Source organism: Drosophila mauritiana, chromosome X (assembly GCF_004382145.1).
Source record: "Drosophila mauritiana strain mau12 chromosome X, ASM438214v1, whole genome shotgun sequence".
NCBI lineage: Eukaryota > Metazoa > Arthropoda > Insecta > Diptera > Drosophilidae > Drosophila > Drosophila mauritiana.
The window spans coordinates 5,387,761-5,414,404 of NC_046672.1; the positions used below are offsets into that span (position 1 = coordinate 5,387,761).

Here is a 26,644-nt window from a genome sequence, read left to right on the forward strand (position 1 = left end):
GCAATCTGGCGCGCGAGTGGCGGGCAGAGGAGGGGGAAAGAGAGTAGGCGGCTGCCGCAGCTAATCGATAAGAGAGAGACGGATATGCCCCGAAGAAAAGAGACGGGGCGAGCGAAGCTTAATTAACATGACCAACTTTGGCCTGAACAATGCTCGTAATTTGGGGGAAAACGTGGAAAGCGGAAGCGGAAAAGCGCAGGGGACTTAAAACTTCCAGGAAAAACTTTACATTCAGAGAGAAAATCGAGTGGGAGAGCGAGAGCGGGAAAAGCGTGAAAAGTTTAAGAGAACAAAGAACCTTTTTGGAGAGATTCCAATTCGATTTGCAGGCGCCAACCGAATTCTTATCGTGTCACATGAATATCAGAAATAGTTTTTAATCAAATCAAATTTGATCAAATAAACGAAACATTACAATTTCGATGTAATTAAAGAATGGAAAATGAGATCATTTTATTCTATTTATTCCATAATGCTATAGAAAAGATTTAATCTTAAAGGAAAGTAAAACTAGTTATCAGTTTCAGAGCTTTACTAACATTTTTTTAGGCCCCATAATTTTGGCGGGAATTATTTGGAAGAACATTTTCAAGTGTGTTAGTAGTGATCATCCCATATAATTGCTTTTTGTTTACTTGCGGCAATACTTCTAATCTTTGCCTTGAATCGTGTTTATTTATGAACTAAACAAAAAACAAGAAAATCGTAGAAAATGATAATTCCAATTGCACTCGCACTCGCTCACACTCACACAGATGTAGAAAAAGATACATATATATACATATAAATATATAGATAAGGACATATAGCATCATTGGCGTCGCAAAACAAACTGAAATCGAAGAGCCGAAAAACTCGGTGTGAAATGAAATCCCGTGTAATTAACACGCACACCAGCAGCGCTCACACGCACAGTGTGTACAGTGTACGTGTGCAGGACTTCCAGGCGAGAATGAGAGCGCGCCATTCGAATTGCCAGGGCGTGAGCGAGAGGGGTGGACAATATCCCCTCTGCATTGGAAGTTCGTTGGCGCGCGAGCGAGACGACTGCAGCGCCGGCGCTCGTTCCATCCCGTTTACGCTCGCAAAGATGGCGCTGCAAGTTGTTTGTGCCCGACCGCCTGTGTGTGTGGGAGCGGGCAGCGACGCCGGCGGCACAGTCGACGCCGGCAGCGGCGTTCAAAGCGACGCTTTTGCTGGCGTGCAATTCGCTTTTCAATTTCAGTTCGTTTTCGAACGCCGCACCGAACGCTCCAGCGCTCAAAAACACACAATTAGATAAAAACAATAAAAGCAAATCCACAATTGCAACCCACACAAGTGCGTGAGTGAACTTTTTTTCCTGTGTAAACGTGTACGTGTGCGTGTGCTTGCCGCAGCTGCCATGAGAGTGTGCAATAAATAGAAACTTGGGAACTCCAATCGTTTTCTCGAAAACAAACTGCAAACTGACAACCCCGAAGGGTATCGCATACAGTGTACCACCAATAATCGAAGTACCGTCGGCAAACATGCAGGCCACCAAGATGCGTACGCCGTTTGCCATTCAGGAGATCCTGGGACTGGGCGCCTATCAGCAGCAGGCCGCTGCCAGTGCCACGCCCTCCGAGGCGCCGCCCTCGCCGGCCGCCACGCCGCCGCCCACAGCGAATACGCCCGCAAATGGCTCGCTATCCGCCGGACAGCAGCAACAGCAGCAGCAGCAGCAACAGCAACAACAGCAACAGCTGCAGCAGCAACAGCAGCAGGCGATTGATAGCCTCCGCGAATCCAGATCCATATCGCCCGATGTCTCCAGACTCTCGGCCGCTGCAGCGGCGGCGGCAGCGGCTGCCGCCCACTGCCAATTGCCCGTCTTCAATCCGGCCAACTTCTATGCCGCCGCCGGCTATGCCGCTGCAGCGGATCCTGGCAACGCGGCAGCCGCCCATCACCACCACATGACCACCTTGGCGGCGGCCGCCTATCTCCGGGGATTCCTGCCGCCCGGATTCAGCACGCCCCACGAGTTCCGGGGCCACTTCCAGCAGCACTTCGGCGCTCAGTTTGCAGGTGAGTGGCGTTCACCCGATTGACTGGCCAATTACTATCGCTAGCATATCATTCACTTCAATGGGCGCAATGTATGGAAATTAGTGGCAAACGTAGACTTATTCCACAGATATTTTCCAAGAGGATTCGTCGTAGGCAAGAGTACTGATCAGCTCTATATGTTTCTATATGTTTCACTAAGTTCTACTTCATGTTCAATGGGTTTTCAGTAGGGCATCCCTAGACCACATTCGCCTGAATTCCCTTTGCTGCCAGCGATTATCTAGCACTTTGCCACTCAGTTACTTCAAACTCATATTCAAATTCAAACTCAAATGGGGAACAGCGGCCAAGTTAGGCGGCTAATTAGGGGGAGTGCGGGGCAAGGAGCAGCATGGAACACTCTGTTGCATCTGCTGTACGGGTGCAGCCAAGTGGCAACCGCATCTGTCTCCTGCATACCGAACTCGGAACTCGGAACTCCGCACTCCTTGCCCCGAATCTCTCGTCCTGCGTCCTTTTGCCCACCCGTAGGCGCAACTAATAAGCTCAAAGGGGTTGGCAATCGAGTTGCGTCCTCATCGGAGTTAAAACAATGAAGCGACACGATTAAGCACAGGACAAAGAAGGAGTACGCCGGCCGAGGGGAGGTGGTGGGGGTCCGAGCTTATTAATAACACTCGTGCACTCGAAAAAATGTAACAGCAATGGAATATTGAGCGCAGAAGTTTGAAGATGAAGCTATTTTTATTTACAATATCACTTTCTCAACCGCTGATTAAATATAAATCTGAACTCTTTGCGATTCTTTCGTTCGTAAATAGAATTCAAATATATTTACTTATAATTTAATCGTAAAATAAGAAATATAATTCCACAGATAACCTTATGATTTCCGTAACAAACAAACTAATGGTTTCTCCCAGTGTACGCCAAAGAATGAGGGAGCAGTAGACAGGGGGGCGTGGCAGGAGCGCTTTGTGAGCAGCAGCCGTCCTGTCAGCAAAGTGTGAAATCTCACACACACTTCACTCGAGCCACGATTTCGGTGCCTCTGTGTGTGTGTGTGTGTGTTGGTGTGTCAGTGTGTGTGTATCGCTAATTAAGCGCATAATTTTCAGTGAAATTAGCAAACTCCAGTTGGCACGAGCATTCATTAAAATGCGATAGCCAGTGGAGCTTTATTGAAGGAGAATTCGGTAATGGAAACTTGATAGATTCCTCAACGAATATTAAGTTAATCTAATACGTACAGTTGGAAAGGTATATATTATAGCAAATTATATATCTTTTACGTGACGTGCGATAGTATAATATTCTGATTATTGCTATTATTGTAACTTTACCATTCTCACACATTTCGTACCGTCTTATGCGCTCAGTTTCCCAACCCAACAACCACGCCCCCGCACAATTTTCACCTGAATTGCCCATCTCCTTTCCGCACACTTTCCACACATTTTCCACGAGAACACACACACACCAAAAGCAACACCCACACACACACTCGCACACACATCGCAAACGCAATTGTATCCGAGAGTTACACGCACTTAATTTGTTAAATTTTCACACTTTACATCTGTTTATTTGTCATTCCGCTGCCTTTGTGTGGTTCCTCGGTTCGGTTTCTTCGTTTGTCATTCAGACATTCAGTCATTCCGTCATTGTCATTCCCTCATTGTTGACCTTTCCGGGAGCTGCTGGCAGTCACTTTAAAGTGGTCTTTATCCGGGCTCTACTTCTAGTTCTACCTTTGCACTGAGCGAAAAGTCTGCATCACATATTAAGTTGCATTTTACTAGACAAATTTCTAGATGGATAAATTAACTTAATTACTAGTATGCAAGCCTGCAGAATTGTGCTATTTTTATTGTTTGCAAGTGAAACAATTTAATATTATAATCGTAGTTCACCTTTAGTTCATGACCAATTCAATTCAATAAAAAGCCATTTTATGCGCCGCAAGTCAAAGTCCTCGATGTGCGCGAGTACAAGTACATCGTTTTTTTCGCCTGCATCCTGGCACATCCTTTGCGACTTGTTCTCGTTAGTCATGCCCATCGTGGTCTATTTGCCGAAGGTCCGTTCGCACTTTGTTTGCACAACAGCAGAAGTTGAGACCCCGAGGCTCCTTTCCTTGCCTTGCGAGCGGTAAAAAAGGCAACAAACGCCGTGTCCTTTCCCGGCCACTGGTTACTAGCTGGATCCTGGATGCAGGATCCGCAGGACACGAGGCGTTAGTTTCGGAGGCAAATTGTGTACAAAATAAATCGACTCGAGTGGTTAACCGCAGCTGTAACATTGGAAAAATGGAGGAGTGAGTGTGTGTGGCGGTGTGCAGCATCCTTTCAATTTTCCACTCCTCGCCGGGTTTTCTTTTCTTTACTTTTTTTTTATTATTTTCCTTTTTTTTTTTTGTTGTTGTTGTCTGGCAAAATTGCTACTTGCACGTTGTTAGCCTTAATTTGAGTGGCCATTGAGGAGCTCTCTTTTCACCTTGGCTTTCTGGTTCTAATAAATATTTACCCGAGAGATCCTTGGCGTATGTTGTGTCCTTTTGTTCGCGTAGCTGGCGAACTATGTTTCCTTCCCTTTTCCTTCGTTGATATTTGCCTTGTGTTTGTCTTGTACCATCTTGTACATCTTGTATCTTTATTTTTCCTCACACATTTGGCTGAGTCGTCTGGCGAGCCATTTGGCTGTCAGCGCCCCTTTTTCTCGCCCATTGTTGTATTGCCACCTTAGTCATGGGCAATTTTTCCCTGGATTTTGTCTTAATGACAAATAATTGCAGACAAATTGGTTCGCCTAATTGTGTTTCCCTCAGGAAAAAAAAACAATTTTACAGCGGATTAGCGACTTTGGGAAAGTGTTTTGCCACAGTTTCCATTGATTGAATGATTAGGAAATTAACTTGAGTAATTTAATGGTTGCAAGAGCTTAAGAATCATATTTGATTTACTTTACTCAAAGTAATACTCAAGTAAGTCCGAACTAGAAATATATATTGCACACAGAAGGTCCTTTGTCGCGCGTGTCCTTGCCGACTGAAAACTAATCGCACCAATTTTGAAAGCCAAAAAAAAATAATTACCACAAAAGAAAGGGAATAAAGAACCCAAAACCCACCGGAAAATAAAACCTCAAAAAATAGCAGCACGATAAGAATCTTCGCTCTTCAAAAACATAATGTTCGAGGGGTACGATGATGTGTCTCAGATATTTTTGCGATATTATTGTGCCCAGCAAGGACGCACTTCCGAGACAAATCCTTGCACATTTCCTGCCCCTGCCGCAAAGGAAATACGATAGTTTTTCGCACCCAAGGAGGAGAGGAAAACTGCGGGAAAAATTCTATAAAAATTGTACACAAATTGCTATATCAAGTGTTAATTATGTGACAATGAGTAGGTCGAAAAATAAACGATGGGGAAAGGAAAGGAAACCGAGAATGGTAACAAGAACAAGAACGAAAACGAAAAGAGCAGCTATTATTTTTCTAATAATTTTTTAATTAGAAAACTTCAAGTTTGGGTTTCAACGAAACGAAACGAAAACAAATATGGTTGGGTGATACGCGTGGTTTTCAAAATTTAGGGATAGATAGGGAGACAGGTTTTTCCCAAAATGGTATTTCCAGCGAAGTGCAACCGAAATGCAAGTGGCCCCGCTGGATAAACAGATAAACAGAGGGCCACAGCCAAAGCCGGAGCCAGAAATTGATGACAACAAGTGGCAGGCATTGAAAGGAGCTCGGTCCGTCCAAAAATTTTAACCAGCTGCATGATCAGCCAAATGCAACCTGGACCACAACCACTCCACTTCAGGCTGCAGTTGCACTCGTAGTCGCAGTCGTCGTCATTTTCCTAGGAAGCACTCGAGAGCGGCGTGTAAACAACTTGCACAGACATCATCGCACATACAACTACAGCTACAGCTAGATATACCGATGCAGATACAGATACAGATACAGCTATAGATTTTCCAGCCTTTTGGGTCTCAGGGTCCGAGATGGAGCCGAAGATTGGAGTCCGCCAACTACCAACTTCCAGCCACAAACTATATAAACCTACAAGGCTAGTCAGCGCATCAGTTAAGTGGCTTTGTTCGCCAGTTTAAGCCCAATCCAATCCAGTTCCAGCCGCAGTCGCAGTCCCAATCCCAGCACCAATACCAATCCCCCCGAGCTCGAGCATTTTCTGCATGATTTTGCAGTTAAGCCCCCAGAGGGCAAACAGCATTCAGCATTTGGGGCCAAGTGGCATTTGGGAAAATTGCATGGACAGCAGGCGAACATGATGGACAATTTTTAGCCAGTCAGTGCTGGAGATGCATTTGCCGAAATCAAAAATCCGGTGGAAAGGAGTAGGGCAATAAGGATGAGAATGGGAAAGCTTATTCATTAGAAATCGGAGCCATGGGAAAGTTATCGAAGAATACTGGAAGAATCTAAGAAATAAGTAAGTTCATATCATTGAACTTTACTTTCTAGGGAAAACGAAATATAAAAACAATAACATTAATATATTAATAATTGCAAACAATTATTGGAGTGACTAGAAAGATTAGCTTTGTAGCTATGATAATTGGCCATTAGTAACACCTATTTTTGCGATTTACGACATCCTCTAGTCGTCGAATTTCCATTTTATTTGCCATCATCATTCGCAATTACCTCGACAAATTTTGGCACTTTAATTGCCGTTAATCGTTAATCGAATCAAATGCCCAAAAGTAAAGGACTCGAGTCCTTGCCACTCATTGCGGCATTTTCACAGCGTTGCGTGTACGCAAATTGAATATTAAACGTGTTAATCCATTTTATGGCCTCGCTGAGAACCCAAAAGTTGGCATAGCTCGCTAAGGGTCTTATTTTATTTGCCGATCTTAACACACAAGCACCCATTTGATGCGGTGGGGTTGGGGGTGTTGTTTCGCCTTTAAAAGGCGTTTGACTTTTTATTAATTTCCCTGTTGACAGCAATTTGCAACGCTACACGAATTTGTTACCACCGAATAGCACACACAAGCACACACACACACACACACACACATGCACATATGTAAAGGGGGTGGTCCTGAAGTTTTCGGTTGTTATATGTGTTTGTAACGAAACGGCCGGAAAAACTTCCGCATGTGTTGATGGGTTAATAAATATTTGAGCACACACAAACAGGCATTTTAACACCCTGCTGTGTGAGTGCATATGTGTGTGTGTGTTTTTATATTTACCGCTATTTCCGCACAGCATTTACAGTGTTGTAAAACGTTGCCAGCCGAAATGGACAGACCACAAAAGGGTTGTTGGTCGTCCTCCGGCTGTTTGGCTTGCCGGTTTTCGAGTTAGTTGCCCATTTAAATGGAACAACGTTCCGACCGACCATTTGCGAGAGGTGGCCCAAATTGAGGGCCGGAAAGTGCTCAATTCCAAACTGTGCCCAGCCCGTTTTATGGCCAAATGAATTTTACAAAAGTGAAACATGCAATTTCGCTTGGTTCGCTTCTGATTCGAATCATGTTTTTCTTGTTCGCTTTGTTGTTAGGTAAAACGGTTGATACAAAAATTGTACGTATTATTCGACTGCAGAGAATATAGTTATTGGATTAGATTGACCTGGGATTATTAAATGTATTATTGTCAAGTTGCGATATATCTTCGAATAACCCACTTTAAAACCGTTAGCATGAACTTTAACCACAGCTTTACGACCATTTTCCCCTCTCGATTTGCCCACACTTCTAACTCGATATGCGCTATTGCTGGCTGAATTTCATTAGCTAATAGCCACCTATTCGAGCCACGCCCACTTTGCCAACTACAGAAGCCAACCGAACGCGAAATAATGTCTAATTATAAGGTGAAAATGGGTGGCTTTTGGGGAAAACTGTTTGTGCGCAGCAGCGGCAGAGGTAAACGTCGGAGAAAAGCTGAGAAAAGCTCCTGACTCACTCAAGTGTCGGGCGTATAAATAAATTAAAAGCGGAAGAATGCAAAGCGAGACGAGAGCTGCAGCAGCAGCAGCGGCAGCAGCGATTTTCAAGGGGCCTGCGAAAAGGAAAAGGAAAATCGCACTAACTACCCAATTATTTCATTCAGGCTTCACTGCTCCGCTGCCGAATGGATGGAAAAACAGAAACGGAAAGCTTTCAAACAAACAGAGGAAATACAAAAAAGCGGTAGGAGAAAAGACCAGCGAAAACACGGCTAAACAACAACAAGGAAAAAAAGGCAGAAAATCAGCTTGAAAATCGAAATACAATACACAGCAACAATGCGTCAAGTGGTTGGGTGTTTGGGGGGGTGGCGTTGGAAAATCCGATGGCGGGGGTTTTCAAGGCGAGTAAGCAAATTTAAGCACAGCTCGGAAAATCAATGGCTGCAAATCTGCAAATAAAAAAAAAAGCGAACGAAATTGGAAAATAAGCGTAACACAAAACCAAGAGCGGGAAAAGCCCGCGGCCCCACAACACTCCACTTTTCCACACCTTCCCAGCGCTTTTTTTTCCCTTCAATTGTCATTGTCTGATTGTTGCTTTTCCCTTGGCGTTTTTCTTGCCATTGCTTTTTGTTTGAGTTTCAACGGGGAAATGGGTTCCTGCGCAGCCGAAGGATTCTAAAATCCGAAGTATATTCTAATTAATTGATCAATGGTTATACTAAGTAAATACAAAAATAAAAAAAATATTAAAAAAATAAAGTAAAATACTTAGTAAACAACTTTTAGTATCTATAGCTAATAACACTTTTTTTCACATACTTCATAGTGCATTTCCTTTGCAAATAGTTTTCATTCTATTATTTAAACTTAAAGCGGAAGTTCCCTCTATCCCCGTCCCTCTCGCTATCTCTCTCTCACACACACACACACACACACTGCTCCGCCATCTTGGAAAAACAACGCCTTTTCGTATTTATTACAACAGCTAGGGCAATAGGAATGGCAACAAAGCGAAATGCGAGCGCAAATCGAGTTAACGAGCTAACTGCGGGACGTCCAGCCACCCACACGGCGAAGTCCTCCAAAATAAAACCTCGGAAAACCCCCCACTGTAAAAAAAAAAGCACCCGAAAATGTTCGCTTTTCCCCCGCGGCGACAAACAACCACCCAGCCGAAAAAGTGGGAGACATGCCGAAAAGGCAACCCCAAAACAAAAAGCAAGTCTCTCGTTGTGTAACAACTAACAAGTTGGGTGGAAGGCGGGCAGCCAGCACAGCCACCCAGACATCTCCACACCCTACCACCCCACCCTACCCCCACCCCACCACCCCACCACCCAACCACCCACTTGCCTTGCCATTTTTCTTTTACCACTTTGCTTCTTCAACTTATTTACGTCTCCATTACAAATAATTGCGCGTCATATTGGCTCAGCTATACTTAGCCCTCGTCTTTCGCCCCAGACGAGAAAAGCCAACCCCCACGAAAAACGCCCGGAAAAACGGCCCACCCACCACCACCAGCACCACCCAATGGGGCAATGTTGCCTTGGCGCAAATAAATACGTTTTTCTTATTGGGGTCCCAAAAAAAAAAAAAAAATGAAAAAAAATGAACCAACAAGCGGGGGAAGAAGGAAAATGTTGGAGTGAAAAGGAAAATCCCCCATTTTTCGCCTAGACAACCGCCGCCTTGTAAAAAGTGTGTAAGTAGTAAATACGCTTGAGTATTATTAACGTAAATGCAAAATTGCCAATTTCGAGTGTATTTCCTGTCAACAGAAATTTTCCTCTTCTTTCCCTCTCGCCCTCTCATTCTACGGCGAAAATAAAATTAAAAGCGAAAAAATAAAATGTCGGAGAGGAGGGAAAGTATAAATCGTTTCCCTGGCTCATCTGCATTTACTTCTTATGGCGGCTGGTGGCACCCATGTGGCCCATCCACTAAATCGTTCAGCTACTACGCAATGATGCACTGAAAAAAAAGCACTAACACTAAACACAAAAACACTAACAAAAAAGTGAAAGAGAAAATGCGTAAGCACATGGGTAAATATTCAGTTTCGGCTTGGTATCCATTCCTGCTGCTTGCTTGGCTGCTTAAATATCCAAATAAGTCTCAAGTATCCCCGATTTCTGCCAGTGTAATCGCGTTAGAAAACGAGCCAAGACAGGCATAGATCCACTTCAGTCCACTCCACTCCACGCCACTTTTGCTCCTGATGCCAAACGGTGGTTGGTGGGCTTTTATTAATATGTCTGGCAATTTCAATTTGACTTTATTGGTAATTTTACATTTCGTTTGTGGAGAATGGCAGGGGGTCCGTCCTTTGGAGGATCTGCTACTTGGACGGCTGCCATTTATCAGGAGCAGTTCCCGGGTAGTCCATAAATCCCACTCGCCCGATGGGATAGGTTGTTCGCAAACTACACAAGGAGCTCGAGTTTTCCGGCCACAAATTAAAGCAATAAATATGCACAATACTGCCAAGTGGAAAACTAAGAGAACGTTTAAGGGCAAACTTGCTGGCACTTGCAGCACTAAACACTTAAAAAATGCACCTTTCAAACACTAGATTTTCCAGTTAACCGTTAACTTTCAACGAAATCCAACCAGCAGTCGAACTAAGCGACGAAACCAATTAGATAACCCAATAAATTGGCATATTATCGTGACCGCTTCGCTGGGCAGTTAATGAAATTCATGGAATGCCGCACAGAACAAAAGCCATTCGATCAAAATATTGCTTAATTGAACAATTAATCGCGGCACAAAGGATCCCGAAAGGAACCAGGACCAAGGGGCAGGACACAAAGGAGATGCTCGTATAGATTTCACTTCGTCCCCCTTCCACCAGCCACAAAAACCGGGAAAGGAACTACGAGTACATATCAAATTAATTTAGGCGGAAAACGAGCCAGGAAAACCTCGCAAAAATGGGAATGAACATGAACATGAAAATGAAAACGAAAATGGGATAAGGAAAATGGCAAACGGAAAAGTTCGACGATGGGGAGAGGGGGGGGCGAGGGCACAAAATATCGCATGACAGAAAACAGAAAATCAAGCAACTCATGCCCCGATTGACTTACCCGAGTAGCAAATTAAATTAGTTGACGAACCGAGCAGAACTCAACGGAATACAAGTGAGCTGGACCAGACCAGGCTGTACACTGCGCGAAAGTAGGGCCACATTCAGGGGGCAATTAGCACTATATTTAATTGAAATACAAATGTATTATAAATGTAACCGAAGCAACATACAATTTGTTGCTTGCAAATAACTTTGTTACTAGTTAGCAATTTCAGTTGATTAACTCCAACTATTTTCTCTCAGTGTCGGCGACATCGATAGCTGGCCAAAGTGGCTGACCACTCATCGCCCCCTCCTATTTATATACACATACATTCATACATTCATACACATATATATATATATATATATATATGTATCATTATTATGGCTATTTATAAGTGTGCGAGTGCTTTTAAAGCACTTTTGTGCGAGGGTCTGACTTTGGCTTCGATCTAAGCACACATATAGACTGTATGTATATGTAGCACAGTGTAAATATGCATATGTATTGGTAGGGGATGTGGTGGAGGGTTGGTCAGCTGTCGTTCGCTGACCAGCTAATTGCTAATTGATGTGTGTCTAATTGTGCCGCCAAAGTAGCCAGGCAATAAAAGCGCCGCTCGAGGTCTGGGTTCATACATACATATATCTATATATATATATATATAATTATAGAGCAGCGAGCAACGGTAAGCGTTGGGTGGCAGAATGAGTTCCAAATTGGTCCTAGTAAGCGATTAATTGATTATGCAGGTAATATGGTACATACATAGTTGCAGAGCTTAGGTTTGCATTTGGATAGTGAAGTGAAAGGACCCATTAGTCCTTATTAAGCCATCTATGAAAGAGTATAAGCCCATCAATAGATTGGTCAAAATTAAGTGGCCGGAAGCGCAGCAAAGAATAGATAGGCCATTCGTGTGCGACGACCTCATCATCATCATCAGCAGCATTGCCATTATGAAGTATTATCCTTTTGAATCGGCTCCCTCTGGTAATCACAATAGAACGCCCTGTGCAACACGCCTAAGCCGATTCGCGTTTAATTTGAGACCGAGAAAAGGGCTAAACCACTTAACACCCTAACACCCTAATTGTCAAAACAAAGACGGCACACGAAACTGAGGACCCAGGACCTCGTCCCTCGTCCTTCGTCCTTTCGTCCCTTTCCGCCAATTTCGGTTTTCCGCCTTCCCCCGTCATCCGCCATCCTCAAGGAGCCAGGAGCAGCCAAGCCAAAGAAAATATTTACCATCCAAAGGGTGTGTGTTGCTATTTTGTCGATTTTCTAGGAAGGTGCAAACACAAACACATTTAACCCTTCGCTGACATTTGAATAAAAATCCAGGCAACTTGTCAAAATCTACGCGACACAATCATCGAGCTGAATGGGCATGGAGCATGGATTTTCCAGCTGCCGCTTTATCGTGTGCGAAAAATCGACTTCTCGAATATCTGCTCGCCATTGTCTGCCATTTAAGGGAAATAGGATTTGCCACAGGGATTGGGTTTTGCTTTCGGTCTTGCTATTTGGCCAGGATTTTTGCCTGAATTCAGAATCGGAATCGGGGGCTACATCGTACATCTTTCAGCGTAGGACATGTGTTCAGCAAGCGCCAGGAATTCGCATTGGCAAATGGAAAAGGGTTGAGGTCTTCCCGGAAATATGATTACAGAGACAAGCTTTTCTCCACTTGAAAATATGTTTGAGGATAACTAATATCTAGTCTGCTAGTTCCTACTTACATATAATATATATAAATTGATCACTTACCCCTCATATCCTCTTTTTTCCGCAGAACAAGCTGCCGCTCGTGGCCAGGAGTACGCCAGCAGCTTGGCCAACGCCAGTGGAGATGAGCAGTCGCCCAGCAAGAATAGCAGTTCATCGGGCAACGGCGGATCCGGCGGATCGGGATCAGGATCTGGTGGCGGCAACCCGACTTCCAATGGCCTCGGGCACCTGGGCTCGCCAACGGCCAGCAATGGTGGATCCGGCGGTGGAGCCGGAGTGGGCGGATCGGGCGGTGGATCGGGCACGTCGGGCAGCAGCTCCTCGACATCTGGAAACGGCGGTAACGGCGGCAGCTCCGGCAGTCGCTCCTCGCCCGCTGGTCCGCATCACTCGGCCGCACTGGCTGCCCATCAGCACGCAGCGGCTGCTGCGGCCGCCGCTCATCATCATGCCGCTGCCGCTGCTGCCGCCCATCATGCCCACCACGCCCACGCCCAGGCGCACGCTCATGCCCATGCGCATGTCCACGCCCATGCCGCTCACGCCGCCCATGCCGCCCACGCCCATGCCCATCATGCCGAGGCGTTTCTGGGAGCAGCGGGCGGAGCTGGTGGCAATCCCAATAGCCTGCTGGCCGCCCATGGTGGCGATGTCCTTGTAGGTCCTGGCGGCACGGGTCCCGGCGGCAAGAAGAAGAACAAACGGCGCCACGGACGCACGATCTTCACCAGCAGCCAGCTGGAGGAGCTGGAGAAGGCCTTCAAGGAGGCACACTACCCGGACGTGAGTGCGCGCGAGCTGCTGTCCATGAAAACTGGCCTCGCCGAGGATCGCATTCAGGTGAGCAGTCCTCCACATTGACATATCCGCAATGAAATCAGGTAGATCAGTTTGCGGCGAACACTGATTGACATACGGAGTAGTAGGAGGGGATTCACCATTTTTGCACCGCATCCTGGGTGATTGGGGATTTGCGATTGGGATTGGGGGCAGTGAGGTTAACACGTAACACTGCCGACTGAGGATGCGCGGGCTTTCAGCTGCCATTTTACGGCCATTTTTTATGGGCTCTTTTTTATAGCTGTTCCGCAAAGATTGCAATCAAAGGCGGCTTCGATTCGCGGGGGGAGGGGGGCGGCCTGTTTTGGCTGCGGATCGTGGGGGAAATTTACGAATGGGGAGTGCGAATGGCACTTGGCAAGTGTTGCCACACGTAATGAGGCCTCGCTGATTACGTAATTACGAGTGCACACAATTGCAATTGCAACGTACAAGTAGCGAAACAAAAACGGAAACGGAATGAAGTAAGAAAACGTGGCGGCCGCCACTCGCCGACACTCAAAAAAAAACACAAAAAAAAAGAACACAAAAAAAAAAACACAAAAAACGCACAAAAATTCGATACAAGAGCGTGATACACGACGAGGTGCGAGCTTCAAAATTGCAAATTACACTGATTCGATAATGCAAACTGAGGGACAAGTGAAGCAGAAAGAGCAAACAAGTTCAAATTAGAGCCGCAGAGAGTGTCATTACACGATAAGAGGGCTTGAGCAAAGAGAAAGAGCGCCAAAGAAACAGTTAGAGAAGATATCGCATCTTGGCACACGTGAACGCTCATTAGCGGTAAACAGTTAAGCAGTCTACGAAATCGTCGATTAAAGTGCGCATTGAGGATTCAAAAATAGAGAGAGAGTTCTGTTAACTTGGAATATAGTACAAACACGAGAGATCGGGAACTCAAATGGCATTCTTGTTTTTGGGGACTGCGCGCTAATAAATCAACCCCACTTGTCCGTTACTCCATTAACCACTTGACAAGCCGCAAGATGGCGCCACATCAAATGCACTGTGTGTGTGTGTGTCTGTGGGTGTGAGTGCATTTCGCTTTTTGCATTTGTGTGCGAAAATCAAATTAACAAGCACAATTGGCTGAAAGGCAACAAAAAAACAAGCAAAAAGCGAAACAACAACAACAGCGACACAAGCCGACAGTCGGGCAGAATGAAGAAGAAGAAGAAGAGCTGCAGTAAATATAAAACCGAAGCACTCACACACATGCAAATACACTTCAATTAAGTGCAAATATGGCGCACAGCTGGAAGAAGAGAGTGAAGGAGGAGGAGTGGCAGAGGAGGTGATGGGGAGGGGGCGAGGAGGAGAGGCAATCATTAGCAGCACTATAAGAATGGGTGGAGAAAGGGGCGGGCGAAAGAGGAAGTGGGCTGAGAAGGAGAAACGGCAGCCATGCAAATTCGGAAAAAAGAACCCAACATCTCTCCTCCCCTCACGCTCAATCTCACTCTCTCTCTCTCACTCTCGCTTCCTCTGCGCGTTTTTTGCCTGCCGCTTTTAATTGCATTCCATTTTGCGTGCATTTCGCGTATTATGTGTGTGTTTTTTTCCGCAGTTCTTCCCCTTTTTCGGTTTTGCATAAATTTGCCCCTCGAACCGAAGCAAAAGAAACATGGCCAAACACGTTTTTCAGTCCATCTCTCCATCACTCTCTCCTTCTCTTTCTCTGCAAGCGCGTGCTCTCCCACTCGCACTTATTGGCTGTTAGGCAGCGGCTTTTTGGCTCTTGCGAGTTGCCAAAAACATTGCCATTGCCAAAAGTTAACGAGCAGGCGACAAAAGTTTCAGATGAGCAGATAGTGAAACCACTTTTGTGCTTTAATTTGCAAAGGTGCTTAATTAGTATTGCTTACAGATTACAGAGTTGTTAATAAGGTAATATTAGTACGTTAATAACCAAAATTGGTGGGCATTTGGAAACTTTTGTCACCTGTTGAAGGTGCGACAAGGACGAAGCTAGGAGCTGCATTGTCTGCCAATTTTCCAATTTCTTTGCCGCCCCTCCGTTTGCCGCTTACTTCGCCCCTTTTTACTTGCTAATTTCCACACACACACACACACATATGGAAACATAGAAAAGGGAAAACAAAGAGCAGGCCAGTTGAGAAAAAAACAAAAACAATCTCGATTTAAAACAATGCATATTGCGCTAAATGGAAAGAAGAAAACAAGCACTTGCACTTCATCGCATGCTCGAATTTTTCAAAATTGCCACTAAAAATGCCACTTTTAATACGCGATTTTCGAAAGACAAAAGAAACTGCACTTGCACTTCAAAGACGCAAAAAAAAGAGCAAAAAGAGTTTCATATTTTTCAATTCCTCAAGGGTTCTTCGGCAAAAAAAATATCAAAAGAAACTGGGATTTCGAAACTTTTGAATTGAACAAGGCGGAAAACCATTAAATAAATTGATTTGCAATTGCTCGATAAGATTTCAAAGTGGAAAATGGTATTTTTGAAAAAAGATACTTCCATTTCGAATGCAAAATGCATAAAAGCGTGTGAGCCAAATGCATTTCTAAGTCATTTTGCAGAAATGCAAATTAATTGCACACATAAAGTCGAAGCTGCTTTTAACACCTATTAAAGTGCACATTTTTTACTGCCATAAAACGTAACAGCGAGCTCTCACTAACAATTGCAAATTGCAAATTGCGAATTACGAGTTGCACCATCCATATTTAGGTTTTTTTTTTAATTTTTCATTTTTTTTCTTGTAATTTTGCATAATTTCGTTGCTCCTTGCATTAATTACACACTTCTGCCTTTCTTTTCTGCCGCGCTTTTAATGAGCTGTTAATATCAGCGCACAAAAAACGAAATTAAAAATGATTATGCATAATTATGTAATTAACATTTAAACAAAAGAGGTTATGGCTGTGCAGCAAAGGCATTCAACAAATTGCTATTTGCGTATCCCCCTTTACTTGTCAACTTTTTCGCTGTGCATTCGAGTTTGAATAGACTTTTCCGAAAAGTTAGCCAAACATTTTTAATTTTAGTACCTATTTTTATTTCCAATTTATTTTTCATTATTTAAATCTGCCCATAAATTAAAATGGGTAAGGTGCTTTGTTTGTATATTCCTAAAGCTAGTTTTAATGGCATAAGCGATTGAGCTGTTTTTTAGGCACTTTTTAAAAGGCCATTCATCATGGCATTAGCCACACCGATTGCGTTTCAGCCAGTCCGCCCAGAAGGGCCGCAACCCCCGACTTTATGAACAGATACATGCGTACGCGGCTTCAGATACAAATTCGGATTCAGACGCAGACACAGATACAGATACAAATACAAATGCGGGAGGGGGTGTTAAGTGTTGTCAACTCAAGCAGATTTAATTTGCCATGTTTTCGCTTTGCTTTTTTCAAGTGCAACAATAAACAAGGCGAACAAATGTAAATGCAAATGTTGACATCACACCGACTCGCATAAAATAGGAACATGAATAAAAACAAAAATTATAAAAAAAAAGAAAATGTGAGTTTCTCGAATACAGGACGAGGCCGCGTGGCCAAATGGTGGGGGAGTTTACAGCGATTCGTTCCTTGGTCCTTCGTCCTTGGTCCTTGGAGAATTGCGGCACATGTCGCTGCAGCAGCAACCCTGGGAAAACTTGAACTTTTCACAACAGCAGATTAAGTTGTCCCTCGGGGGAAAAGCGGGCCAAACGGCCGCAAACTTGGCGAAAATTGAAAATTGACCGTTTAATGTCGTCGGCTGGCAGCATTTCTCGTTAATGTTTAATGTTGTTACTAATAAGTACTTGAACAAGTGTTGTTGTTGTTTGCCAGAGTGGGGGTGGGAAAAGGGGAAGACGCCCTGATAAATTAATTAGTTTTTCCCATACCAGATTTTCACATTGTTCGTCGATAATTTCTTCATTAAATCTGCAGATTGAGTTGGAATCTTAGTTCTTATTATATATTAAGCTAGTTGCGTATGGACTACAGTTGAAACCTACTAATTGGCGCTTCCTTTGTCCCATTCCGCAGGTGTGGTACCAGAACCGCCGGGCCAAGTGGCGCAAGACGGAGAAGTGCTGGGGCCACAGCACCAAGATGGCCGAGTACGGACTGTACGGAGCGATGGTGCGGCACTCGCTGCCGCTGCCGGAGACCATCATCAAGTCGGCCAAGGAGGACGAGTCGGTGGCGCCGTGGCTGCTGGGCATGCACAAGAAGTCGCTGGAGGCCGCCGAGCTGCTCAAGAGCGACGAGAGTGACCGAGAGACGCCCACCTCGGACGATACGAACACCAGCTACTCGGCGGGCAGCACCCACAACTCACCGATCTCCAGTTTCTCGATCTCGCGTCTCCTCTTCGACGCCCCACCGCCGGCGGCGGGTTCCGCTGGTGGCAAGGGACACCATCACCACCATCATCACCACAAGGGCCACCACCACGCCCACGTTCATGCCCAGGCGCAGGCGCACGCCCACATGCTGCTGCACCACCAGCAGCAGCAGCAGCAACAGCAGCAGCAACAGCACCACCATCACTTGCACGCCGCAGAGAGCTCCTTGCAGCAGCAGCAAGTGGCGGGATCGGGCTCGGGTTCGGGATCCGGTTCCGGGTCGGGAGCGAGTTCGGGATCTGCAGGGCCACCGGCACACCATCCGTACAACCAGCAGCAGCACCTGCACCACCTGCAGCAACTGCAGCAGCAGCAACAACAGCAACAGGCGCAGCAGCAGCAGCAGCATCACCACCACCAGCACCACCATTCGGTGCACCACATGCACCACCACAATGCTGCGGCCGGCTACGCCGAGGCAGCGGTGGCTGCTGCAGCGGCCGCAGCAGCTGTAGCTGCAGCAGCAAACGCACGGAATGCAGCGGCGGCAGCAGCAGTGGCCGCAGCCTCTGCGTCTGCCTCCGCATCCGTGACCATTGCGGAGTCGGAGGCGGAGGAGGAGCAGGACGACATCGAGGACATGGAGCTGGACAAGGACTGCGAGGTGGAGGAGGACGTGGAGCCCGTGGATAACGACACCAATACCAACAACGAGCACGACAACGACAACGAGGGCGATGCGGATGCGGATGTAGAGGCGGATGTGGATGCGGATGCCGATCCCGAGATAGACATCTGCGACGACCACGACGAGGAGATGCGTCTGCAGGAGCAGCTCCTGCTGAAAGTGAAGCAGGAGCAGGCGCACCTGGGCCCCAGATGAAACATGTACATCGATGTGTTGTTCTAAGGACAACGATAAACCTACAGGATTCGAAACACACATCCGGCTAATGCAATGAACCATTTGTAAGCGCAAGCGGGCGAAATTTCACGGCCCACGATGGAAGTCGTATAAATTAATAGCATTACACTCATGACATAACATGAAACAAAAAAAAAAAAGAAGAAAGGAAAATGATAATGATAATGCAACACAAAAAAACCTAATCTTAAAGCAAAGAAAACATTTTTTTTCATACACCTAAGGAGCACTCGTAATTATTAATCTATAAACAATAACGAATATTCTCTCATTTTTTTTAGTGTAAATATTAACTTATTACCAATACGTATGATTGAAAAGCAGAAAAACACAAGACATTAGCGCGTAAAATGAGATGCAACGATTTGCGAAATTTTTAAAATATGCTAAATGTGATTTAATTTAGTTGTCCATTCGAAACAAGGCTTTTTATACTTTAAGACCTTTTTTTGCGAATTAAATTTAGTGACTTTTTTTTTGTATCCTATGTCTTACGTCCTGTAAAAATGTACATACCAAATCCAAATTCAATCAATCCAATATATCTCACGATCGAAAAAAAACCAGTCCACTGCCTCTGCTATGATTTTCGTCTAATTTTTTTGACTTCAGGTTCGAACTTTTCGAGACAAGAACAAAGATACATAGGTAACTGCAAATTGTGTAATTACTTAGAGAAGAAAAAACAAAAGAAATCCACATACGATACACACACTTATATATATGAAAGTTAGATGAAATAAAATGGATGATATATAAAATATAAACGATGTTTCGTTTTATTTTTGAGAAAATGTTTCTTTATCAGCGGCATCAGAATATTAACAACAACAAAATACATCACAAATGAAATAACAATTTTTTTAAAAAATATATTATTTTTCATGTCAAAACAATTTTATGTGTAAAATCACTTGTTTTTACATGATGTCAAGTATTTGGCTACGTGTGCGAATTACATAGCTGTAACATGATGTAATGTCAAGTCATGTAGTTTAAAATGTAATGTAATAATACGTAAGTAAAATCCTCCATGTATTATACGTTGTAAGGTAAGCACTTTAAACATATTCTACAGGTATAATAAATACACTTACATTCTACATTTGACTTACATTGGAGTAACTTACATGACTTACATTGAGAGTAAAGCAGTGCAATGCCGATAAAGCAGCCCTACAAAGGGCTGTATCGTAACATAGAGGGCAATCTAAAAATAAAACAGCCAGTGCTGCCGCCACACTTCCGCCCGAAACGGGTGCGGTTTTATTTAATGTAATTTCGATTTAAGTTTTCACAGTGAATTTATAAAACGATGGCGAATTCCATGCAACGGCACTGGCGCCACTACTCGTTCATGATGAACTGCAGGAAGCGGCAGTAGTTGATGCCCCGCTCGCACCGTGTGTCCTCCATTCCCTGGATGAGCAGCTGCAGCTCCACGCCGGTGAACTGCTCCCCGTTGCGATTGAGCAGCTCGAGCAGGCGCTGCGGCTCGATGTAGCCGGAGCGCGCGGGATCCGCCCGCCGGATGGCGTCGATGAACTCGTCCCGCTTGTCCATGTCCATGTCGATGGCATTGCGTCCGACGGCCTGCAGGTAGAGCTGCGCCTGCTGAAGCCGCTCCTCCGTCAGCGGATCCGTGGCGAACAGCTGGTTGACCAGGTGCTCGTAGTGCACATTGCCGTCAACGTCCGCGGCGCGGTGGAGCACGCCGTAGGCCTCCGTCTCGTCCAGCCGGTTGCCCATGGTGGTCAGCAGGCGGCGCAGCTGGCTGTAGGGCAACATGCCGGTGCCCTCGGGATCGCGGCTGCGCAGCACGCGCAGCACATTCGCGACGGTGGATCCGTTGGCCACCTCCTCCACCTCCTGCTCCGCCAGCTGGCAGTACAGCGTGAGCACCAGCTCGAAGGTGGCGCTCTGTGCGATCTTCTTCATCCCCATCCCTATCGCCTCGCGCCGACGCACATGCTCATCCAGTCGCTGCTGCAGCACGTCGTCACTGGGATTCAGGCCCATGGTGCGCAGGCAGTCCGCCACATCCGTCATCCGTATGCCGACGCCAAGATCCAAGCATGTGTGGGCTTAACGGCGGCACACATTAGGTGGACATGGATGCTAGAGCCGTGTTAACTTACCCGCCAGATCTGCTCCGCCAGCCACCTGGTCACATTCATCGACCACGAACAGATCGAAGATGTTGCGCAGCTTGGGAATCTCGGGCAGCATTTTCATCAGCTCCGATTGCTTGGAGAAGAATCCGATTCTGGGGCGATTCTCCATTCTGGATAATAAGAATTTCAGTTCCGAGCGACCCACAGGCTTGTGAGATCGGGAGAACGTGAAAGTCAAGGATTGCTATGCTTTGAGGACTACGCAGTTTTGGGAGGCACATGAAGGAAAGGAAAAATGTACATATATGTGCATATTTATGTACTTGTTCTCATTATATTAAATTTAGTATTTAATACTAGATGTAATCTTCATAAAATAAAATATAAAATTAATAAATGCCTTGCATATTTATTTAATTAAATCAATGGGAATGTACATTAATGATATATATTTGGCACATTTGGCCTTGGCGCTCTCTGTTCACACGCCCTAATCCTTGGTCGGTGTGGGCTGGTCCTCGCCAATGATATCCTCCTCTGGAACGGCCTGGGCGTGGACATATCGAACATTAGCCTCCATAGCACCGACCACGTAGATACGATTATCGTCGGCCTCGAGGATCACGGCGTCATTGGGACGGTGGTACACCCCGTCATCGCCGGCTAAGATGACGAGCTCGCCATCGGAAACGCTTATCTCGCGCATGGGCGCCATCTGTTCCTCATCGGTGACCAGGTCGCAAGTGGTGTACACCTCGTGCGACCCATCCTCCTGTTGCACGAATGACAAGGTCTCCGTATAGATTTGTGCATTCATCTGATTACGTAAGGCAGCAGCGGAGGTGCAAGGACGTTCATCATCATCACCAGTAGCAGTAGCAGCACCTCCACCGGCAACTGCAGCAACATCTCCACCAATAGCAGCACCAGCTCCGGCAACTGCAGCTACATCTCCGCCAGTAGCGGCAACATCAATTGGAGCACCATCTCCGCCAGTAGCGGCAACATCAATTGGAGCACCATCTCCACCAGTGGCAGCAACAGCAATTGGAGTATCATCTCCGCCAGTGGCGGCAAAAGCAATTGGAGCACCATCTCCACCAGTGGCATAAACAGCAATTGGAGCACCATCTCCATCAAAGGCAGCAACAGCAATTGGAGCACCATCTCCGCCAGTAGCGGCACCATCAACTGGAGCACCATCTCCGCCAGTAGCAGCACCATCACCGGCAACTGCAGCCCAATCTCGACCAGAAGCAGCACCAGCACCTGGAACTCCAGCACCATCTCCGTCAGTAGCAGCGCCATCTTGGTCCTCGTCCATGGCGGTGACAGAGGCCTTTTCTTCAGAATTTTTCGGATTCTCGGAGTTTCTACGTGGTTCGGGAGAAAAAAAAAATGTCAAGTCATGCCAATACGAATAAATGTCAACTTGTGTATGTGTGCATGTGTGTTAGCCGTGCATGTGTATGTGTGCAAGTGTGTATGTGTGTGTCAAAAAAAAAAAAACTTTCAAGGTTAGGAGCTAAAATGGCCGCACTCACGTGTTCTTGGTCATGGTCCTGGGTGTCACTGGAGTCAGAAGGTTATTCCAGCTGACAGTCATCTCGGTGAAGTGGGGCTTCTGCTCCTTGATCTCCTTCATCTTCTTCTCAATCTTCTCGTTCTTCTTGCCCTGCGGCTTCAACATTCCGTCCTTCTTCTTGTTGTTCTTCTTCTTGTCATTCTCCCTGTCAACGTTAAGTTCCGAATCGTTTGCCATTTTCTTTGCTTTGATCAAACCGAAATAAAAACCGAAATCGAACTCAATTCACGACAACTTTGTGTGTCCGCTACGAATTGGCACCACAATGTAACTTTTCTTTTTGTCACAAAAAAAAAATCAAATCGGAAAAAAATATTCCGAAAGATATTCAGGAGCACAATCAGTAAAGTCGAATTGGCAGCAAAATGCAACTTATTTTTCTCACAAAAAACAACGCACGAAAATCAGAAAAAATTATTCCGAAAAATATTCTTTTTTTTTTCAGGAGCACAATTAGTAAAGTCGACCGGTCTCTGTGAACTCGAAACGAAAGTGATTGTGGCTAGTGCCTTGCGCTTACAGGAAAACTCGGTGCCTCCAATCGTTAGGAAAATGGGCTACAGCGAATTACACGCCTGCCCCGTTTAAAAAATAACGGGCGAACGGTAAAAAAAACGAGCGAGCAACTAAGTTGGCCGAGTTAGTACACATATGCATATGTACAGCTGCGGTTAAAATAATAGCACTACTGCAGGTGGAAAGTTGATTTCCTAAGAAAAAGTATTGAATGTTTATTTTTTTAAAGTCTGATTGCATGAATAATTAGTAGCATATGTTGTCTCTCTAAGCAAGAAATTTTGACTCTCTCAATGTAACGGTAACAAAAATAGCACTGACCACGTTTTTGCTGAATAAAATTAATAGGAGTGATTGCTTTGGGTTTTTTTTCGACATATTTTGAAAAAAGGAGTTGCATTAAAGGTTTTAATTGAATTTTTTTCAAAAGAAGACCAAAAATTCTCTAGTTATGGGTCGGGGAAAGCATTCTACCGTCGAAAAAAGGAATTTGATTAAAAACATGATCTCTGAAGGTAAAACCTACGCTAAATTGGGACGGCTTGTTGGTTTTTCAAACAAAATGATCCGCAACGCACTTCTGTTTGTCGAAAATAACGAAAAACGTGGAAGAAAGCCCTCTATGTCCAACGTGGAGATCAAGCGCTTGGTTCGGCAAAGCAAGAAGGAGCCTTTTAAGCCGGCGACGGAACTGAAGAAGGAGCTCCAGATAGCTGCAAGCGTGGAAACAGTTCGCAAGCACTTAAGACAAAACAACCATAATGTGTGCAGTCCCAGAAAAGTCCCGCTTCTGACTGCGAAGCATGTGGCAAAGCGAATCTTATATGCCAAGATACGCAAGGACTGGCCTGTGGAGAAGGGGCGCCACATTTTGTGGTCAGATGGGAGCAAAATTGTTTTTTTTTTTTTGGTGGGAAAGGCTCTCGGTCTTATGTTCGGCGTCCACCCTGAGCTGAATATAATCCTCGCTTCACCTTTAAGACGGTAAAGCACGGGGGATCACACATCATGGTATGGGCGTGCTTTTCATACTATGGAGTAGATCCGATTCATATGATTCAAGGCATCATGGATCAGCACATTTACACAGATATCCTGGAAAATGTGATGGCGCTATATGCCGAGGATGAAATGCCGTTTTTTTGGACATTTCAACAGGATAACGACCCAAAACACACGAGCAAGAGAGCTCGAAAGTGGTTTGAGCAGAAATCGATCCGAGTAATGAAATAACCTGCTCAGTCACCCGACTTGAATCCAATCGAAAAACTTTGTGCGGACGTAAAAAAAAGGTTTCTGAAGCCAAACCCAACAATAACGAGGAACTTTGGATTCATGGGAGATCGAGGATCAAGGATTCATGGAGCAAAATTCCTCAAAAACGGTACCAGGACTTGGTGGACTCCATGCCAAGAGGATGCGCAGCTGTCATTGCCTACCATGGTCACGCAACCAAATATTAATATTCTTAAAACATAGTTCTTAAGATATAATCCATTTGTTGAACTCTCATTTTATTTTTTGATTTAGTTTTAGAAAATACGAGAAACAGTGCTATTTTTGTTACCGCCTAAATTTGAAGGTTTTTTTTTGTTTTACCAATTATTTTTAAAATATCCATTAGATCTGTTACCAATTTTATTATTTCGATTGAAAATCATTGTAGTATTTGAGATTAGTTAAAAAAATTATGAAAAAATGTCAGAAAATAGAGAAACGATGGGGCAAACACGAAATGTGCTTATGGTGCTATTATTGTTACCGCAACTGTATGTATATGAATTTGTATTTGTATATGTATAATAAATATCCTTCTTTATTGTGACGCATATTTATATCCAAAAATCTCTAAAACAAAATATAAAATTAATAAATGCCTTGCATATTCTCCGTATAGATTTGTGCATTCATCTGATTACGTAAGGCAGCAGCGGAGGTGCAAGGACGTTCATCATCATCACCAGTAGCAGTAGCAGCACCTCCACCGGCAACTGCAGCAACATCTCCACCAATAGCAGCACCAGCTCCGGCAACTGCAGCTACATCTCCGCCAGTAGCGGCAACATCAATTGGAGCACCATCTCCACCAGTGGCATAAACAGCAATTGGAGCACCATCTCCATCAAAGGCAGCAACAGCAATTGGAGTATCATCTCCGCCAGTGGCGGCAACAGCAATTGGAGCACCATCTCCACCAGTGGCATAAACAGCAATTGGAGCACCATCTCCGCCAGTAGCGGCACCATCAACTGGAGCACCATCTTCGCCAGTAGCAGCACCTCCACCGGCAACTGCAGCAACATCTCCACCAATAGCAGCACCAGCTCCGGCAACTGCAGCTACATCTCCGCCAGTAGCGGCAACATCAATTGGAGCACCATCTCCACCAGTGGCAGCAACAGCAATTGGAGTATCATCTCCGCCAGTGGCGGCAAAAGCAATTGGAGCACCATCTCCACCAGTGGCATAAACAGCAATTGGAGCACCATCTCCACCAGTGGCATAAACAGCAATTGGAGCACCATCTCCATCAAAGGCAGCAACAGCAATTGGAGCACCATCTCCGCCAGTAGCGGCACCATCAACTGGAGCACCATCTCCGCCAGTAGCAGCACCATCACCGGCAACTGCAGCCCAATCTCGACCAGAAGCAGCACCAGCACCTGGAACTCCAGCACCATCTCCGTCAGTAGCAGCGCCATCTTGGTCCTCGTCCATGGCGGTGACAGAGGCATCAGCATTACCGTCGTTCTTTTCTTCACAATTTTTCGGATTCTCGGAGTTTCTACGTGGTTCGGGAGAAAAAAAAAAATGTCAAGTCATGCCAATACGAATAAATGTCAACTTGTGTATGTGTGCATGTGTGTTAGCCGTGCATGTGTATGTGTGCAAGTGTGTATGTGTGTGTCAAAAAAAAAAAAACTTTCAAGGTTAGGAGCTAAAATGGCCGCACTCACGTGTTCTTGGTCATGGTCCTGGGTGTCACTGGAGTCAGAAGGTTATTCCAGCTGACAGTCATCTCGGTGAAGTGGGGCTTCTGCTCCTTGATCTCCTTCATCTTCTTCTCAATCTTCTCGTTCTTCTTGCCCTGCGGCTTCAACATTCCGTCCTTCTTCTTGTTGTTCTTCTTCTTGTCATTCTCCCTGTCAACGTTAAGTTCCGAATCGTTTGCCATTTTCTTTGCTTTGATCAAACCGAAATAAAAACCGAAAACGAACTCAATTCACGACAACTTTGTGTGTCCGCTACGAATTGGCACCACAATGTAACTTTTCTTTTTGTCACAAAAAAAAATCAAATCGGAAAAAAATATTCCGAAAGATATTCAGGAGCACAATCAGTAAAGTCGAATTGGCAGCAAAATGCAACTTATTTTTCTCACAAAAAACAACGCACGAAAATCAGAAAAAATTATTCCGAAAAATATTCTTTTTTTTTTCAGGAGCACAATTAGTAAAGTCGACCGGTCTCTGTGAACTCGAAACGAAAGTGATTGTGGCTAGTGCCTTGCGCTTACAGGAAAACTCGGTGCCTCCAATCGTTAGGAAAATGGGCTACAGCGAATTA

General features: G+C 45.1%; 3 protein-coding genes across 4 annotated transcripts; 1 reads left to right on the forward strand and 2 right to left on the reverse strand.

Moving 5' to 3' along the window:
• The first annotated feature begins 1,244 nt into the window (after positions 1–1,244).
• On the forward strand, positions 1,245–18,912 carry LOC117148144 (paired box protein Pax-6). The gene is made up of 3 exons (XM_033315373.1): positions 1,245–2,052; positions 12,849–13,624; positions 17,636–18,912. Exons 1-3 carry the CDS (start codon positions 1,512–1,514, stop codon positions 18,818–18,820), a joined length of 2,502 nt encoding a protein of 833 aa, XP_033171264.1. The 5' UTR covers positions 1,245–1,511; the 3' UTR covers positions 18,821–18,912.
• Positions 18,913–20,100: 1,188 nt separating this feature from the next.
• Positions 20,101–21,209, reverse strand: LOC117147535. The gene is made up of 2 exons (XM_033314467.1): positions 21,001–21,209; positions 20,101–20,946 (listed from the first exon to the last, which is right to left on the reverse strand). The coding sequence occupies exons 1-2, from the start codon at positions 21,143–21,145 to the stop codon at positions 20,210–20,212; spliced, it is 882 nt and encodes a 293-aa protein (XP_033170358.1). The 5' UTR covers positions 21,146–21,209; the 3' UTR covers positions 20,101–20,209.
• Positions 21,210–21,379: 170 nt separating this feature from the next.
• LOC117148099 (circumsporozoite protein) lies at positions 21,380–26,592 on the reverse strand. Of its 2 annotated transcripts, XM_033315314.1 has the most exons (3): positions 26,035–26,592; positions 25,811–25,862; positions 21,380–22,315 (listed from the first exon to the last, which is right to left on the reverse strand). In XM_033315314.1, exons 1-3 carry the CDS (start codon positions 26,250–26,252, stop codon positions 21,467–21,469), a joined length of 1,119 nt encoding a protein of 372 aa, XP_033171205.1. In that variant the 5' UTR covers positions 26,253–26,592; the 3' UTR covers positions 21,380–21,466. The 2 variants fall into 2 exon arrangements, with proteins under 2 accessions (XP_033171205.1, XP_033171206.1); XM_033315315.1 differs by lacking the exons at positions 25,811–25,862; positions 26,035–26,592 and adding an exon at positions 22,521–23,085 and having other exon boundaries at positions 21,380–22,349.
• Between the last annotated feature and the right edge of the window lie 52 nt (positions 26,593–26,644).